The 19,425-nt window shown below is 40.3% G+C and overlaps 1 protein-coding gene across 2 annotated transcripts in view; it reads left to right on the top strand.

The window, feature by feature from the left end:
- RUBCN (rubicon autophagy regulator) overlaps positions 1–19,425 on the top strand; it is a 170,595-nt gene that overhangs the window by 138,932 nt on the left and 12,238 nt on the right. For both annotated transcript variants that reach the window (XM_078666321.1, XM_078666320.1), the window contains 4 exons: positions 9,287–9,432; positions 11,222–11,286; positions 16,575–16,813; positions 17,946–18,007. In XM_078666321.1, coding sequence (XP_078522447.1) covers positions 9,287–9,432; positions 11,222–11,286; positions 16,575–16,813; positions 17,946–18,007 — 512 coding nt within the window. The remainder of the gene's footprint in view (positions 1–9,286; positions 9,433–11,221; positions 11,287–16,574; positions 16,814–17,945; positions 18,008–19,425) is intronic.

The raw sequence follows: 19,425 nt of genomic DNA, 5'->3' as shown, positions 1-19,425 counted from the left end.
AGAGCTGGAATTTTTAACCGCTTAACCGCGGCCTGAATTCCACTGCGGTGCGGCGGTTTAATCAAGTGGGCTGGGCCGCGTCGGCTAACGGACGTGCGCAGCACTATGGAGGTAGTGCTTGCGACGACCGTTGGTCGACAGAAGCAGCGAAGGGGTTAACAAGCAATGTCTGTGTCAATGTCTCAGCTACTTATTTCTGTTTCTGTATGCGTATATATATTTATATATCTGTGTGCAAATGTACACTATAGGACATACATGTCTGTATATTTGTTTGGTCTGTGTATACATTTAATCCCTAAAAATTCAAGCGTTTTAGTGGCATATATGGCAAAAGTCAATTATCTTTCAAGTGTTATTGCGGATTAACATATGGCACAAATCACTGTGATTTATAATTTAATATTCGTTTCCAGAGGTCTCGTATTTCATTTAAAAAGTTCTCCACTTTTACACGACGATTAAAAAGAAAGCGTCTATGCAAAAAGCTCAAGCTGGTAGGTGACAGGCATGTGATGGGTCTCCTCTCCCAGACCATGCATGGTTTTGTGCAAGGTTGCTATCTTACAAGTGGTTTGTCTTCTAACATTAATATTTGGCCCAGTATGCAGCTCCACTGACCATAAGATAATGCCTTATTTTTGTTTTAGTACTTGAGTGCCCAGATATTGGAAACTTTGCTCTATACCAGTTCAACATGCTCTTATTATGAAATTACAGCATTGGTAGATGAAAGTTTGAATTTTTTTTACTCCAAAGCTCTAAAATATATTGAAGATGTTTTTACAGTTGGAACTTTGGTAATAAAATGTAGGGATATTTGTAAGTTTCTTGGAGGTTATAAAAACGTATAAAAACAGCTACATTTCCTGACCCCTTTTAAAAAATATTTTTGAAACAGTTGGAACTGTTTAACCTTTTTTTTAAAAGTATAGCTGGAATTCTTTATCCGTTATAATAGGAATTAGGCATTTAAAGTGATATCATACATTTTTAAGCTGATGGCATTGATGGTGCTGTCATTTTAAGTTTGTATATTTTTTTAAATATTTACTCTCTTTAAAATAGGATTTACTTAAATTTAAAGACTGTTAAGATTTTTATTTACAAAATATGAAAACATTTGATTTTGTCGCTTACACGGTTTCACACAAAATGTCTCAAAACAATTAGATATCGCATAACAATAACATTTAAACCAATACACTGCTACAATTGTGTGAATACATAATAAAAGCAACATAAAATATTTTGTTTTTCTTTTTAACATTAAGAGCATTCTTCTGCTGCTCTTGTCTGAATTTCAAGTTCATATTTATAGTTTTCATTACCATTGTTACAAAAAGCATATACAATGTTGATTACTTTCCATGATTTTAAAATACAATAGAAAATTCCTTATACATCTAAAGAAAGTTTCTTAAAATTACAGTACAAAACCCAGATTGAGAGTAAAAGTAAATACGCCATTTCAGGTGCTTCTGTTCTAGTCCTCCTTGTGCTTATTGTAAACATTTTATGAAGCTAGTGAAAAGGAGGTCATATCAAGAGCTGACCAAATAAGCATCACATGGTTAAGATTTTCCATGCTCCATTTAACAAAATATAGAGCTTCTTTTCTTGTAAAATCAGTTGCTAGCAACACAGATGTATTTGGAGCGGGTGCCACCTAGTTTGGAAAAGTTTATTTTTTACTTTTATGGCCCTTGCCTGCTTTACAATTTTAGTTAACCATTGGCATTTGAATTCTGTTCTGAACTCTTCTGATTGTTTTAAGCTATCAATTAAAGAGCACTGCACTAAACCTTGATTGTAATTCAACATTTTGTTTCCAAGTTTTAGTTGCCGATTTAAAGAAAATGTGTACTCCAGGTTAACATGTTTGAAGTAAGATTGTATGGATTTTAAGTGCATACATTGTGTTCTGCAGTATTAACTTACAGGAAATGTATTCCCCTGTCTGTTGTCCTTGACCTCATTAATGGGTTTATACGGCATAAGGAGGAGGTCTAAATTCCACAAGATATGACTTCAAACAAGAAACCGTATGATGGAAATTTTTATTAGTGTAGTAGATTCCAAATTGTGCAAATAATTCACTTTACTCAATTTTATGTCTAGAACACTCCGGAAATGTTTATTCTTGCACCAACAAATAAACAGTTACTGATTTAGAAAACTTCCTTACTCTCTTAAAAGTTGTAGAAATATTATTGCTCGGTCTGTGATTCAGCATTCGTAATTGAACATATTCAAAACAATTTTAAGCGTGGTCTCCCACATGTTTACCTCAAAACACAGACCAGTAAATTCCTAATCTGAAATAAGCAAGGCACTGAATGCCCCATATCCAACAGTTAATCCTTTCAAGGTGAGCCCACCGAGTGTTTATTTATTTCCTTAAATATCCACAGACAACTCTAAGCCCAAAGATTAACAGAGTTGTCCTACACACTAGGACCCCGTTATGGGCTTCTTCAGGTTGACATTTTAGTTTCATAGATTTAGAAAAAACCGAAAATTCTTTACATGTCAGAATTCAGTTAAAATCATTAGAAAATTGTAAACAGTTGTGCATAGTAGTTCAATTCATATAAAAGTACTGGCCAAATGTTTTTGGTATTGTCTTGGAAGATGGAGTTATTTATGGTAAAAGGTTGCTTGTAATATTTTATTTCAGAGCTACACTTATTTTATTGAGACAGCTCTGAATGTTGTTTAGAACTTGAGACTTTGAAAGTGTTATTTAAAAACATTCAACACATAGGCACACTTCTCAAACAAGTTTCATCATAGAATTTTAACTTTTCAGAAATCCCTTAAAATCTTTTGTTGCTTTTTATTAAAATGTTCAAATTCTTGTTACCATTGTTAGTATTTTGTAGCTAGCAATGCAAACCATGGACAAAAAAACATATTTTTAAAACCTCCAAAATTAATAAATAATCCAACAAACGTAGATGTTTGCCAGAGAAGTCTTATATATTTTTTCTTAACTAAAAAAGCGTGACTAATGTGTACTAAAATCCCCTTATCAGTCCTTGAGGGTATAGCTGGCGACTTGTTTAACCAGGGGTGCGGCATGGCTTTTTTTAATATAACTGTGTTCTGCAGTATGTTGTTCCATGTTGTGTTTTACTCAGTACTACTTTAAGAAAATGGCTGTCTAAATAACAAGATCTGTTGCTGCTGATTGCAAAAAAGATAACATTTTTGCATAGAGAATCTTTGGAGTGGCACATATTCCTCCTTCACACTGGATATAGTCTCATATACGTGTGTGGTGCTTAATGATTTTGTTTAAAAAAAGTGCCCGAGTGCCTGGGTGGGATTATCTTTAAGCCTCACATTTCGACTTCTGTGTGATCACCCCCATACCAACACTGCCTGGACTTGACATTGTTGTGCCTTGATTTACTGCAGGCTTTATTTATGTTACTCTATGCACTTTGTCTCTCCCAAAATGCACATGACATCCGCAGAGAAGACTGCACCAGTGTAGGGACTTCTCTTCTGGTGCAGGTGTGTTTTGGGAAAATGATTTTGACTTTATCCCTCTGACGTTAAATAAGCTTAATCCTTTTCATTTAAGGAAGTGATTTCATTCACAGTTCTCTGCATTGTACCATCAAATATGCCTTGATCAAGAGACAGAGTAACAATATGAATCCCTTTGCTTTCAAGTAAATCATTTATTGTTTGGATCAATTGTGTATTCTGAGTTTGTGGTTTGAAGTGGTATAACCGCACGCATTTTGCAGCATAAACTTATTCTTGTTTCCCTTGCTGTGCATTATAGCCTACTTTTTAAAATATAAATTTTCAATGATTCTGTGTTTACTTGGACAGTAGGGAGCTGCTCGGTGCTTTCTAGATCTTCAGTCACCATCTTTAGTTTTCACCGCTTGTCATCATTACAGTCCTTGAGATTGCTTTGGTCAGCATAATGTACATTTGTGATCATCCAGTCATTGTCCAACACTGTTATACAATGATCATGTCCAACAGGACTCTCCAAAATAGTTAAATTTTTTTGTACAGAAAAATTTTGATTGCTCCTCTTTGTACCCGAGACTAGAGTAACCTTGTGGTGTGCACAATAGGTAATCCCTGACGGAGCTATAACTTGAGCTGCTGGTGGAAATTAATTGTGAATGAGGTAGAATGAAATCTAGGAATGAATGAATGAATGGGCAATTTGTTAAGCGCGGACTAAGCCCAAGGGCATCAAGGCGCTGGAACACCATTGCACCTGTCCTTGACGGAGCCTCTGGCTGAATGTGGGCCTTTTGTAAAGTTCAGAAGCATGTGCTTCAAAGGGCTGTGACTCTAATGTTACACTTGGGTACACCTCTGCTTTGCCGCCCGACTTGCTCCAATTCTTTAACTCAACTCTTATGATCTCCCATTTGTAGATGTCTTTCTACCTCGATATTCTGCTTTCCATTTCTCCATCCACATGTGCCAAATGTGTTAGTCAGTAAAAAGCGCACGTATTGTGACATTCCGTATATCACAGATTTGTTCTGAAACCGAGATGTCAGCAGGACAGACAGCCTTATAAAAATAAAGTTGGTTTAATTTCATAAAGGTCTATCGCATGAAGTGTGGAGTCATAAGTCAAGATACATATGTGTTTTCTGCTGAACCTTTGTTTGCTCATGTGTAATCTATAATAATAATAATACTGAGATTTATTAAGCGCGACAGCTACCCCCAGACACAGGGGTGTCCGGCGCTAAAACAAACTGGGGGAAAAAAACAGGCATCAAGTTCAAGAATGCAACTATTAGTTCTATACCACTGCTGTCTTGAAGAGCCATGTCTTCAAGGCCTTTTTAAAACAGTGTTCTAACTCGGCGCTTCGGAGTGAAGCAGGGAGGTTGTTCCACAGTACAGCTGTTTTCACTGTGAAAGCTCTTCCCCCCCCCCCCCAGTCGTGCTTTCTTAAAGCGTGGGGTATGCAGCCAGTTAAGAGTTTGAGCGCAACGCCCTGTTTTGTTGGTAAGGACAGAGTCTTTCCTTCAGATACTGCGGGCAGTTTCCATTTAAGGCCCGAAAGGCCATTGTCATAGCCTTAAATATGATTCTTTTTTCCACTGGTAGCCAGGGGAGTTTGTATAAATGCGGAGAGACATGTTGTCAGAAAGGAATTCTGCAAACCAGTCTCGCAGCCGCATTTTGAATCATTTGAAGGCGGTGGATTGCATATTTTGGGAGGCCAAGATACAGTGCATTGGCATAATCAAGCCTAGATGTAACTGTGGCATGTACAACTGTTTTTCGGCAATCTTCTGGAAGCAGGTGGAGCATTTTACGCAGATTTTTTAGCTTACTGAAACAAATAGCAGAGACTTGTTGTATTTGGGCTAAAAAGGTCAGATTTGCTTCCCATTTCACGCCCACATTTCGAATAAAGGCAGCTGGGGATGGAGGAGTGCCCATTTCCACTGGCCACCATAATTCTGACTCTGACATCCTGCCTTGCCCAAAAAACATAACCTCTGTTTTTTCCGCGTTAAGCTTTAATTTATTAGAATTCATCCATGTAGCTATATCACATAAGCACCCCTTGACATTTTTAAAACCCTCCACGGTCTGCTCTCTACAGGTAAAAACCAACTGGGTGTCGTCAGCATAGGAAATAGCCTTCACCGCCCAGTTGCCAATCAGAGAGATCAGAGGGGCTAGGTAAATGTTAAAAAGTAACGGGCTCAGTGCTGAGCCCTGAGGTACCTCGCACCAGAGTTGCTTCGGTTGGGATTCACATGGCGTGAGGGCAACTTTCTGAGAGCGTCCACTCAGATAGGAGGTCAGCCATGTGAGAACATTTCCACCTCGTTTTATGGTGCTTTCAAAGAATAACTTGAAGGTGTCCTCCGTTTCATGAAACAAAAGGGCAGAGTGAACTTTTTGTGACATACTCCCAAGCACCGAGTTGTCTCCATCTTGGCAGCAAACAGGCAGTCCCTGTTAAGTTGCCACGGTGTTTGCAGGTGGGGCTCACCAGCACCCTTTTTTGGGGACCAGAACTTATTTATATTTATCCGCTTTTTACCCAGAGTAAGAGTGAAAAGCAGCAAAAGGTGAAAGAAGAAGGGAGGCAAATATGAAAAACAGTGGCAAGTGGAGACAGTAGGGACAGAAAGGAGCATACAAGGGTGATATATGTAGGTAGGGAGAGTATATTGGTAATAAAAAGAGGCATGAGGTGAAATAAAAACTAGGGAGCCTTGACATTCAGCAACCTCGACATATTAACAAAATTTGGATGACTTTTATTCTTTGACAAATTAAGAACTGCAGAGAAGGATGAAAAAGGGCAACCCATCAGTGCTGCACAGATGAACGTTACATTGTACAAGTTGATAAGTCGTCCATCTTTAGCTTTTAAAATAAATCTGTATTGTATCCCACCTTTGTGCAGACACTAAACTGGCAGTGTCCCCATCCCTCAAGCAAATTTGTATGTTTCAGGAGTTCCCTTTTTAGGTCTCGCCTCTCAATGCGCATGCGCATTGAGCGGAGCGCGACTATAGGGGTTTAAACAGACTTTACCTAGACTGGCGATTTGCTGCTGTGCCCGTGCGCTTTTAGGTCAATGCGCAAGCGCATTGACCTAAAATGCGCGTGCACAGCAGCAAATCGCCAGCCATCTGTTCCCCAGCTTGGCGCCTCCGCTTTGCTCTCTCCTGGCTGCTCCTCCCCTAATTATTCACGGCCGGCCGGCCGTACTTTCACTTTCACGGCCGGCATCCGAAAAGGGCAAGGTAGCGTGTGTGTGCGCGTGTTTCAAAGTATCCCCCCACCCCCTTCTTCCGGCTTATGCTTGTTACTGCCCGCCTTCGGTGCATATTCAGATCTCTCCGGACTCGCAAGGTAAGTCTTTTTATGTGTAAAAGCATCTATTGAGCCCAAAACGAACTCACGAAGCACAACACCCCCTCCCTCTCCATATGGTCGATAGAGTTTTCTTTGATCTCCGCCGCACGTTCTCAATGGCTCCTCCACCCACGCGTCTCTCAGCTTCCATGGAGTTACGTACTTCCTTTTACATGTACTCGCACAAACTCGATCATTGTTTTACATGCAAACATGTTGCCTGCGTATATTACATGTATTTACTTGTTTTTTTCTTTTTGCAGAGTTTTTATATAGTACACACATTCATTTTGTTAGGCACGGGGAGATTAAGTTTTCTCCTCAAATGCTGTTGCTGTGCCATCTCTATAGTTTTCCTCTGTGCCGCTTCTTAGGTTAGATAGCGAGTTCACCATTCCTCCACGCTCACTCCCGCCCCTCCCCCGCCCCTTGCGCGTTCACCCCGACCGGCCGTGCATGCCTGCTGGCTTTGCCCCAGCCTCACACGATCACTGGCTGTGGCCCAGCCGACTCTGTCCCAGCCTCACATAGCACCGACTCTGCCCCAGCCCTACCAGCCTCGATTCTGCATAATCTTCACAAAAGTTATTTACAAAAGTTTAAGCTATTGCCATTATAAATTACAATAACTTTTATTTAAGTATTAATTATTTCAAAAAATAAAAAGCCATTGTTATTTGTAATATCAATACATGTAAGTCACGTAAATACAACACATATTGCATTACAAATGCTATGGGTGTCACATTTGCGAAAGTTATAACTACTGGCATTGTAAATGACAAAGCTATTAATTTCGCGATTTTCAAAAACAAAACATAAATACAAAGTGTGTCATTTACAATACCAATATCTCAAACTTTCCTAATGCGAGACCTATTGCATTTTCAATGCTTGTTATCTGGTGTAGCCTCCAACGTACTTCTCTCTTGCACCAAGTTGGTGTACCACTGGCCCTTTTCACCTGTTCCATATTATTTGCTCAGTGGTTGTGGAAATTTTTGTCAGTCTTGTTCAATAACTTTTTTCCCACTTGCAATACTTCAATGCTAAATTCTTCAGCCTTGAGCCACTTCAGTAGTCGTCTTGGAATCCTCTGCATGTGTGAACTTAGGTCTTTCTGAGCTAAAGTATGGCAGCAGGTTGATTACACTAGTGCCTCGCCACATCCTGCATCGGAATGAATTCAGAGTCAGTCTTACTTTTCCATTTAGATCCTAATTGCTAGGAACCTACTGGGTTGTCCTCTTTTCTGACATGGTCGCCAAGCATTTTGAAAATAGTTTACAGAGTTTAAAAACTAGATTTAGGTTCAACAAATCTCTGGTCTAAGACCATAATTTAAAGGTTTCTTATTGACTGCAAACATAAAGGAAGATGTTAATGTCCCTTTATAGTCCGCAGTCTTCCAGTTGGCTGCTGCCAGGTGAGCAAGACTAGCTTGCACTTGGCTTTTTATTGCAATTCAGGAACACAGATGGTGCATTACTTGCTCTCCACTCTGATTTCTCGGTAGTCTTCAACCCTTGGTGCTGCTTTTAGAGCATGGACTACATCTCAGCTTGTTTGCGTTGCTCCTGTCCTGGTCGAATCGTGGTACTTGAGTGCTAAACCGTTTGTTATCAATGCATATTATATTTGAGGCTGTTTATTATTGAAGTTTGTGCCTGATATAGAGTATTATCAGTTTCTTAGTTTATTTAATGCTGCATGAAATGCACTCATTCTCATGGACTTTGAGTGCTTGTGATAAGACCTTTGCCCTTTGAAGCACTCTATAGATTTTTTGTTTGAATCTTTAACATAAATGTAATCCCGCACATAGCTTCAGCGGTCTGTAGTTCAGCAAGAATAGTACAGCTTTTATTGTAGCAGATGATAATTAGGTTAATTTGCTGTAGTAGTAGGCACATATATTGAATTGTAGTTATCCATATTTACGGGAAGTGCAGGTCATGCCCCATTCAAACTAGGAAATAGTCTAGCAACAGTGAGATCACACCATTCAATGTGTGATAGTGTAATTCAATTGGAGAAAGAGTGCGTTAATGAACTAGAATATTCATACCAGGCCTCAAACCTGCAGAATAGTACAAAATACAGATACAAAGAAAGATAAGAGATTTGAGAGTGGGAAATTATGTAAACAAGCTTTGATTAGATACTTCTAAAGTTCAGTAACTTCTGGTTTCCAGAGAGTAATGCTCAACTTGTAACCTTTTCCTGGAAAGAAGCGTTATTACATGTAAATTGATCCTATTACGAACAAGTCCAAGTTGGGTGGTCAATAAAAGTTTGATGAGGGGGTTTTTTTAGAGGCCGGAGGGCTCCTGGTTAATGTTGCCTGTATTAACCTTATTTGTGGTTGCCTCTAATAGAAAGCTTTTGTTCTCATCCTTTACAGCTCTTGCCAATCCCAGACTCTCTGCCGATTTCTCCAGACGATGGAGAGCATGCTGACATTTTTAAACTGCGTATCAGGGTGAGAGGAAATTTGGAATGGGCACCTCCTAGACCTCAGATCATCTTCAACATCCACACGGCGCCAACGTAAGTAGCACAACTTAACTTCTGTAGATTATGCATTTCTTCATAACTAGAAGCATCCCTCACTTTGAAAAAGTGCTAATCTGAGTGTTCAAGAGTGCTGGAATTATCCCCCCCACACTCCCCATTTATAAAAGAATAGACATGTATGCATGTAGCCTGGAGGAAATGCCATGAAGGCACTGATCCTTGTGAGCTGATTGAGGCCATGGGTAGTCTCCTGGTTCTAATAGGGTTCATGCTATGCCAGTGGAATTCTCTATGCCAGAGGATTTCTCCCTGAATGATGCAAGATTGAATGTTGTAACTACTTCAACAACTACTCCTGAAATACTACAACCTGCTTGGAGTGAATTACTACAATACCATCCTCGTCGCCATAAAATTGTAGTTATTCACTCCAAGCAGGTTGTAGTATTTCAAGCTGTTCAGCCCTTCTCCAACTCAAGGTTCTCACCCACAACATTCTATCTTACACCATTCAGGGAGAATTCCACTGGCATAGACAATTCCACTGGCTTAGCATGAACCATATTAGAACCAGGATACTACACCATGACAGGAAATTAACAAAAAAAAGCATAAAGTAGCCCATGGCTGCAATGCTCATTAATGCACTACTAGTGTACTATGTAAGGTCCCCGAACTGTCATTCTTTGACTGTGATTTGGCAGCCAACTCCTAAACGGGAGCTCCATGACTCGTGTTACCGCATTTCCTTAGAGTCCGTTTGTTTGACTTCGTAATATATTTATTTCAGTTTAGTGGTGACGCAGGGCGGCTGGAAGCAGAGTGCTGCTACACAGAGCTTGGTACAAAATAAAGAATATGTGGAATGGTCAGGACTTAGGTCCATGTGATTTCTTCTCCACTGATGCTCTCTCTGGGTTTCTGCATTAGAAATACATATGCATGCAGAAATATCATACATAACACCTGCTATGCAGTAAATTAAACTTTCTCTAGCTTGCTAATTTTCTTATTGCCAGTACGCATTCTGAATCTCAAAAACTATACAATGACAAATGCTTGTATAGATAAAGATCAGTCCTCCAGGGTTGCAATATTTAAGGAGTTCTCTTCTCACAACTCCCGCCGAGTTATCACAGTCAGATAATGATATGTGAGTGAGCGTCGCTACAATTTACCTACTTTGGTTACTTTTTGGAGCATTAGCATACATGTCCCATCCCTTAGTCTATTAAATGAATAATTAATCTGCAGTTCATAATTGGTAGTTGTAATCTAGTGCCTTATAAGCAAAGCATATGTAACACACCTAGGAAACTTCGTCTCCAGCCCAAGGACACTTGCAGTTCTTATAGTGCCATGGTTCACAGTACAACTCAGAACCCGAATGTATATGTCGTCTCTGAATCTCCAGGAGGCTGTTAATACTTTGAATTTCGGTGAATCTACAGCTCTGCATGCTACTAACAGAAGCTTACAGGTTGGTTAACGTTTCCTTTTTAGGTTAGCAGCTGACTAGGTATATTGCTCTCATTTACGTTTGTTGCTTATAAATAAGGTTTATGTGGATTTCCTCAAAAAATGCCATGCATTCCTCCACCCCAGCCAGATAGGACGTTTAACTTGGTATTAATAATAGTTTTTAATATTTTTTTTTTTTACACCTTGCTTTGGATAGTGTTAGCCACAATGACCACCATAAGTGATTTTTACAAGTTCAGCTAATATGGTTATTATGCAAGTGTTGGGCTGAGTGAGTTTCTCTTTGTCCATTAAACAAACATCCTAAAGTTCTTCCAACCACGATTTACTTGCCTTCCAGGAGGAAGGTGGCAGTGGCCAAGCAGAACTATCGGTGTGCAGGCTGCGGCATCCGAACAGAGCCTGGTGAGTGTGCCATTTCACTGGTACTCTTTTCTAATGGATTTATCTTCATCTTGTATGTTATGTTTTCACCACAAAATTCCATCTGTGCTCTTGCCTGAACACTGTGACTCACGGATCACTTGGTACTATCATTTCTGGGTCTGTGGCAACATGTAAAGTAACCCCTAGGAGAATGGAAAGCTTCTATGTAAAACCTTTTTAAAAAATCTCCAAATTACTATCGACACAGCTGTTTATGTCTTCTAACTTGAAAGCCCAATTCTATAAAACTATTTATGATTTATATTTTACTCCCGCCAAACTTTACTCTTGGGGGATAAGGCCTACTTCAGAGTGTCCAAGGTGTGGTAAAGCAGCGGCAAACCTATTACATATGCTCTATGAATGTGATAAACTACTAGTACTAAGAACAATGATTGCTGGGTTCTGGCAGGAAGTGTTCGGGCATCCAGTAGCCGAATCTCCCACCCTCTATATTTTGGGCTACGATAACACTCTGAGCCATACTAAGGCGGAAGAAGTATCCCTCTTCTTGGGTACAGCAGTATATAGAATAACATTAACGGCCCGCTGGAAGGATGCCGATCCCCCTAACTTTCAGATTTGGCTGTCCCGGCTGTTAGGTATGTACAATCAAGAGAAGGCGATTTTTGCCTGTAAAGGAACAAAGTCAAGATCACGTGGTATTGAGATCTGGAAACCAATTGAAAATTGGAAAAATGATATTAGAGATTGTGGATAAATGAGTATAATCAGGACAAAACTGTCATAGCTTCTTTTTTTTTTTGTTATATCCTTAGTATTATTGTCTCATCCAAAATAATTTACCTGCTTACATAGACTGGTTATTATATTTATTGAATTCTTTTTTTTAAAATTGTTTTTCTCTCTGTCTGTATCTGCAACTGTAAATTACCAAATAAAAATTTTAAAATATAAAAAAAAAAAAAATCTCCAAATTTAGTTTTGTTTTTATATAGTGCTGTATGCCCTGTGCATTTAGCCACTTCAGAATGTCAAAATCTTGCGTGTTACATTGACGGTGTTGTTAAGGACTGCATGCACTTTACTACTGTCGGTAGAGGGATCCAGATTTTGGAATACATAGGTCACGTTTGAGCAGGGGTCTGTGTACTAGTGAACTTGATTTGTGCATAGGAAGCTCAGGTTAGCAAAATGGTGAGTTTTGACTATCTAGGATTGTTGGGTAGGGCAACCACATTAGTGGTCTCAGTAGATTGGCTAGAACTCACATAGACATGAACAGTTTCAAAAGTACCCCATGGTACCCAATCGCCCTCAACTTCTATAGAGCACTCCTTCAGGCACCTCTTAACACACCACCAAAGTAGATCAATCTGCCACACCAACGTTCCATATACATAAGGAATTCTGAAAAATGCAGGACTCTGTTCTGATCCAAAATGGCCGCATCTCAGGAAGATTCATTGAGCCATCTTGACTAAGCCCCAGCATTAGGTTCCTTGACGGCCATGACTGCCTGCCATTGGTGCCCTGTTTCTGGGGGACAGGTAAATCCATCCATCACTTAGTACATGCTCTCCTTCTCCAGGGCTGTCGCCCTTTTTAAACTCCAATTCCTACCTCCCTCAGTTTGCCACTTTTCAGGAAAACATCTCATATAGGAATTTCCTCCCCTGCAGTAATCATCCCAATGCCCGACATCTTTCATGAGCTCAACTCTTTGTACCTCAAGCACCAAACTCCTGTAGAATGCATGGTCTGTTTCAATTCTTTTGGAGTAGGTATGTCCCAAAAGCAGACCTCCTCCACCTATCTCTAGCCCAAAACCTTATGAATCGGACTAGTGACCACCTGGATATTCTGACAGTCAATGCCTCAGTACATCTAACTTCAACAACCCCACAGACCACCATCATCCTCCTGCAGCTTCAACTTCCACTGAACGCCTGCTGGTATACCTCATAAACCAAACACTACCTCGTTCAGTCCAGTCTCCAATTTCACAAACCTCAAGCTTACCTTAACTTAAGTGGTTACATTTACTCAAGGATGTTCCAACATGGAGACGGTAGCACCAAAACCAGTGAACGTCATGAACAAAAGCAGAGAGTTGAACTATCTGCAAACTTTGGTTCAAGTCTAGAGCCACAACTTGAATTAGTACAGTGGATCTGCAAAAGGGGTTGAGCGGCAAATCAGTCTATTCCGATAAAGATCACCAAATATCTCAAACATCAAGGAGTCTACTGGCAATATGGGGGAATAGAATTGGCCTCGCTAAACGGGGATTAGGCTGAAGTTGCCAGCAGTAGTGACAAAGTGCAATTTTGCAAGGAAGTGGGGGGGCAAGCCTATTTACAAATATTGAAGAATAGTAGGCAGACCTTGACTCGTGTCAAAGTGCGGAAGAAGTAATCTATAAAATCAGAGGGTGCCCCAAAGAATAAGAAAAGTTGTGGGGAGCCGGCGAGAATTTCGGAGGCATTGATATAGTGATCGCATGATTGACGGCGCATTAGGCTGTACGACGGTTTGGACTGTTGTCTAACTGAATTATCATACGGCCATAAAAGTGCCCAGGGTAATCTATATCTCTGGCCGATGCTCGTACTGTGTACTTGATTCAATGCAGAGCAATGTATAATTGCTGATTGTATTCACTCTTTTCTGCAATGCATAATGAGCAACTATTCAAAAAAAGAGTTAAAAACAAATCACAAAGTCACTCATTTACTGTAGCAATACATTAAAATTGATTAATTAATAGCTATCAAACAACCAACTCCTATTTGTATAGTCCTTTTTTTCCCTCAGATGTACTAACTAACGTACTTTGAATTAACGTGGAAATCTTTCTTCTGACCGAATCGTCCATTCCCATCATAGCGAACACCATGGTCGTGCGGCTCGGTTACTGTTACTCCTGCAGAGGCACCTTCTTACTCGGAGTACACAGACCCCGAATGAGCTCCTGTCAAAATACTTCTTACATCCCCTTCAAGCACCCTCCACCCACAATAACTGTCTAATAGTCCAGGGGGATCCCGTCTGAAAATACATCTGAGACCTACGGTATGCTGCCCGCAAGATAAGTGTCAAAGACAAAAAAAAAAACTATTAGGATTACATTTACATCTGCCAAAAACTTACCTCCTCCTTTTACTACGATATTAGTTTTTGTATCAACACAAAGTAAACTGATTTATCAGGAATAAACCTTGACCCTTTCTTGTGAATATTGACTTAAGACTTGGGATCAAATGTTATCAAAATAATCGTCTTGCTTTTAATCATTCTTTGTGATACAAGTTTCCAAATTGACATGTACACTGTGGGAGTGAATCCGGAATGATAGTCCGCAGGAGACATTACATGCTGATGTTTCCTCATATCGAGAAAGTAAATATGTGTTCTACGAAATTTTGTATAATGGTTAAAGAAACATAGGGAAGTGCCAGCCACAGCGTCAAATGTTTCACTGAGCTGCCTTACTGGATAATCCTTCCTGTAGATTCCGATGAAAGTGCAAAACATAAATTAAATCCTAATGAAACAATGTGTGTGTGTGTGTTTGTGTGTACACACACACATATACGTACACACATATGTGTGTTCGCGCAACCTCTTATCTGAAAACAAATATAATTTTTCCCAACTTATTTATATGAGAAACAAAAATTTGACTTGTTCCATATTGACTCTTGTAACTACTAATCACACTAATAACTTGTTTTTACAAGGCACTTTGTAATGTGCTTCTGCATTTCTAAGTTCTGTAAATAACAGGTGTTGTTATTACCAGTTTATCCACCTTAGGATGGTAGAAGCCGAGTTTGTGTTGCTGGAATTCAAACTTTCCATAACTTGTAAGTGTCAGTCATCGTTAAGCATCCCTTTCACCACGCTATACTGCAGGCTAATTGTCTTGAACCTGAAACAGAGAAGGAGAACAAGTTTTCATTTTCCATGGAAAGACCAAGGTCCAATTCACACCAGAGTAGTTAATAAAAATTGATGCCCTACAAGAACAAATGAATTGCTGGTGCTGGTCTGTAAGAATCGCAAGCACCTGTCTCTCGCAGTATCTAAGGGGAGACTTGCTAAGGTGGTGGCTGTGATAGTACACTGTTTTCAAGTTTATTGGAGTAAACCATCTATGATCTTGACCGTCCCAAACACTTGGGGCCTCATTACAATGACTGAATTAGTTCCTTCTGACTCACGTTCGGCGAGTCCGACCGACCAATTACGATGGAGAAAAACCTTGATCTCTCTCCACCTAATCCATTATAATATAGACTGCTGGCTTTATTTGGTTAACAGGTACCTCTTCCAGGGCCTAGGAACCTTTTGGTGTACGAGCGCTATATAAATTCTGTTACCATAACATCATGAAGTAAGAAACTGATTTCCATCGAAAAGAGATTTATGGAAGTGAGGATCCTGTAGCAGATTAGCATTAGATGAACTGAATGCTCTCTAGCTTATACCCATTACACTTGATTTTTAAGACTTGAGCATCGTATCCATACAGACATTGATGGACAATCAAAAATGACTTGAAAATAATATTTTTAAGGATATGTAACTAGTGCCGTTTAAGGCGAGTGGGTTTGGCTGAAAAGTAGTGGGAGGTTTGAGCGATCGCTCGAACAGCTTTATTTTGGAATACTTGCAGCCTATATTGTTGCTGCGTAGACGTACCACAGTACAGGGAACTGCAGTAATCAATGGTGCCTGGCACAATGCTCTAACGAGTGTTCTAGAAGAGAAAAGCTTTAAGCTTACTGAATATCGAGGAGCAGGAGAGGGCTACAGATGACATTTGGTGATAAAGTTTAAAATTGGGATTGAACCCCAAAGGTTTTACATACTTTCATGGTTCTGAGGCCCCAAGCCCAGGGGGTAGAGTACCAGGGTGACAGTTCATTTCTGATCACTAGGATTTCAGTTTTATCTAAGTGCATCTGAAGCCAAAGAAGAGTGCATTTCCATTAACCTAAAAATACGTAACTTTTTGTTAAGTGACAAGACAGGAGTCCCCACAGGACATCATTTGAATGTAACTTTTAACCACTGTTTCTCGCTATGTTGGTGGATACGTACTCCTACAGATAGCCCATTGTCTACTATTTTCCCTGGATTCATTCTGTAGAGGAGTCAATGCTGACCCGTCACACATTCACACTTTGCTTTTTCCACAGTGATAAATGTTAATGCTTCACAATGTCTTTTAAAATTTCATTTGTAAGAAGTTGGTCCCAGACTAATTCTTTTGACCGCCACCCTCTCCTTCCACATAGATTACATCAGAAGGCTTCGCTATTGTGAATACTTGGGCAAGTACTTCTGCCAGTGCTGCCATGAGAATGCCCTAATGCCCATTCCAAGCCGCATCCTGTGCAAGTGGGACTTCAGCAAGTACTATGTCAGCAACTTTTCCAAGGACTTACTCACAAAGATCTGGAACGATCCACTTTTTAACATGCAAGACATTAACAGCAACCTGTATCGGAAGGTGAAGGCTCTCGATCAAGTGCGGGTAAGAACACATGACTTTCTTGTTTCTGCCTCAAAGCGTCCTGTTTAGAATCTCATGAGAATCCACCTAGAATTCTGTTTCAGCAAGAACATGTCCTACTTTGCCACTACTTGCCCTGCTTAAAGATTCAGATCATCACCTTCCACCCTTATACTCCATATCACCTCAATTTCAAATATATACTCTCCCATTTATCTCTTCTAGTGATTGTTAGATATTTAATTCCTTGACCTGTTCCCACTCCATATAGTCTGCGTTTTCAGCCTGCATTACTTTGCTTCTTCCCCCTCAGCCTCTTTTTTTTCTTTCCTGTCTACTGTATCTCTTTTTAAATTCCCCTGTTCTCTCAAATCTTAACTGTTTACCATGTATTTGTTCTGATACATTTTTCTAGTTCCACTCTTTTCTTGCGTTTCTAAATCTCTTCCTTGCTTTTCGGTCTTCTCCCCATTCCACAAGCTCTGCAACTTCTGTTTGTCTCCAAACTCTGCTTTCCTAATTACTCTTGCTACCTCTGCTTTTTCTTCAACCCTTGGTCTTCCTCACTCATTCCCTCCCTCCATTAATTCTTCTTTATAAGGCTGTCTAACATTGTCTGTCCTTTATCTGCATGAGTGGCAGAAAGAGGACCTGGAATGTAAGCTGGCATGGCAAGATTCTGCAACACATTTACGACTGACATAGATTGCCAAATTCACCCCACTAGCAGACATTTTATTTATTTAGTTTATATTTTAAAGGGGGGGAGATCACTGAATGGGTGGAAAAGCACATGGTGAAAAGCACATTTACATTTCTAGAATGGGTCAAATGGATTGAGTAGATTGGCAGCATTTATTGCGGTGGTTTTTGCATTACACCATGTGATGGGGCCATGGGATGATTACCTGCAGTGTTGTTTGGTGTTCCTGAAGTGATTCAACGAGGCTGGAGGAGCCTAGGGTTAATGGATTGTCCACTGTTTGTGATGCAGTTAGTGGGCTATGGAGAGAAGGGGGTGGCGGAATGAAAAGTAGGCACAATTGCCCAAGCTGTAAGGAAATGTATTGGTTGGTCACATTTGTTGATGTTTTTTTGTTCTATAAGGATGATAAAAATGAGCTAATCACAAATGTTTTTATTATTATTACAGATGATGAGGGTTCAACTGACGCACATGAAGAACATGTTTAAGACGTGCAGACTCTCTAAAGAGTAGGTGTCCCTTATAAGGCTAAAATCTGGGGGGTTGTCTTGCAAAAGATGGTAATTTCCTACATGGGTACCCACTACAGAAGGCGGTGACTACTACTCACCCCTGTGGGAGTTCTTATCGCTCAGGCTGAACAACCTGGAAAGACCATCTGCATTGGCTTGGTCAGTCCCAGGATGGTGTTCCCCTATGAAGTTAATAGCCTGTAGGGAGATGGATCACCACAACAGTTTAGGATTGCCACCCCGCATTTCCATCAACCACCTATTACTGATTAGCAGGGGTAAAGTGCACAGATTTCTACAGCAAACAAAACAGGGCAAACATTTGGGGGAAACCACACAAAAGATGGTCATTTCCTACAGCGCTTTGCAAGAGAGTATTCTCCTCCCCCAGTTTGGCATTATGATCGCTGATTGTGATCGGCTTGTTGGAGCCTCCTTTTAGGCAGATGCACTCATCTCCCCTGGGATGTGACAAGCTAAACCTTGCCCTCCTTCCCTGAAGTTTCAGACGAACAGTTCATGATGGGCAAGACACGGCCAAATACATTTTTGATGCAAGGCTGGATACCACACCATGTAGGTTGCACTATGGGAGTGGTAATTCGTTGTGTGTGCGGGTCTACTCCCCCCATCAACCAGCACAGGGTTCTACACCCAGTCATCCACAATGTATATCTCAGTGTGTGAAATTGAGCTGTACCAACTGAGTGGTTTCAATCTGCCCAGTGAACTAGTGAATGCCATCTTGGCAGCTCGCCATCTGTCCACGAAGTTGATCTGTTCTGGACGATGGACAACGGTTGTGGCTTGGTGTTAAGACTATCAGGTCGATCCACTGTATTATAAACTTCCCGCGGTCCTTATGTTTGTCCAGCCTTTGACTAGGCATGGCCTTGGCACAAGTAGAGGTTTTTGTTAGCCCTTTAGGACTTTATAGCCAGATCAGCACTCTTCATTTAAATCGCCAGCTGTCATTTTTCTTTTGATAGGGCTTACACTTATTTTTCGTCTTGTGCTGTTTTGTTATGCTGTAATAGGACCTTTATTTGTTTTTTATCTTCTTAATGTGCTCAACTTTCAAGCTTATGCACAGCTGTTCCTTGAGAATACTGATTCTTAAAACTGCCTTTATCATTGCAATTACTTCTGAGCGCTGCATCCGTAAACTGCAAGCACTGTCTGTGAAACCCACCATATACCAATTTCCCTCCGCACAAGCTGATTGTGTGAGCCATGGCTTTGTTACTACCTAAACTTGTGTTGCCTTTCCATATTGGACAGTCCATTGCATTCCAGAAACAGACAGTAGCAATATGAATCGTTTTTTGCATAAAAATGTGCTATGCGTGGCCAAAAAGATGACGGCCAAGGGTCTTCAGACTCCCTATACCAGAGCCAAGGCCACCACTACGGCC

Source organism: Lissotriton helveticus, chromosome 11 (assembly GCF_964261635.1).
Source record: "Lissotriton helveticus chromosome 11, aLisHel1.1, whole genome shotgun sequence".
NCBI classification, from domain to species: Eukaryota; Metazoa; Chordata; class Amphibia; order Caudata; family Salamandridae; genus Lissotriton; species Lissotriton helveticus.
The sequence above is the reverse complement of the archived record's forward strand: the minus strand, read 5'-3'. Positions and strand labels throughout refer to the sequence as shown.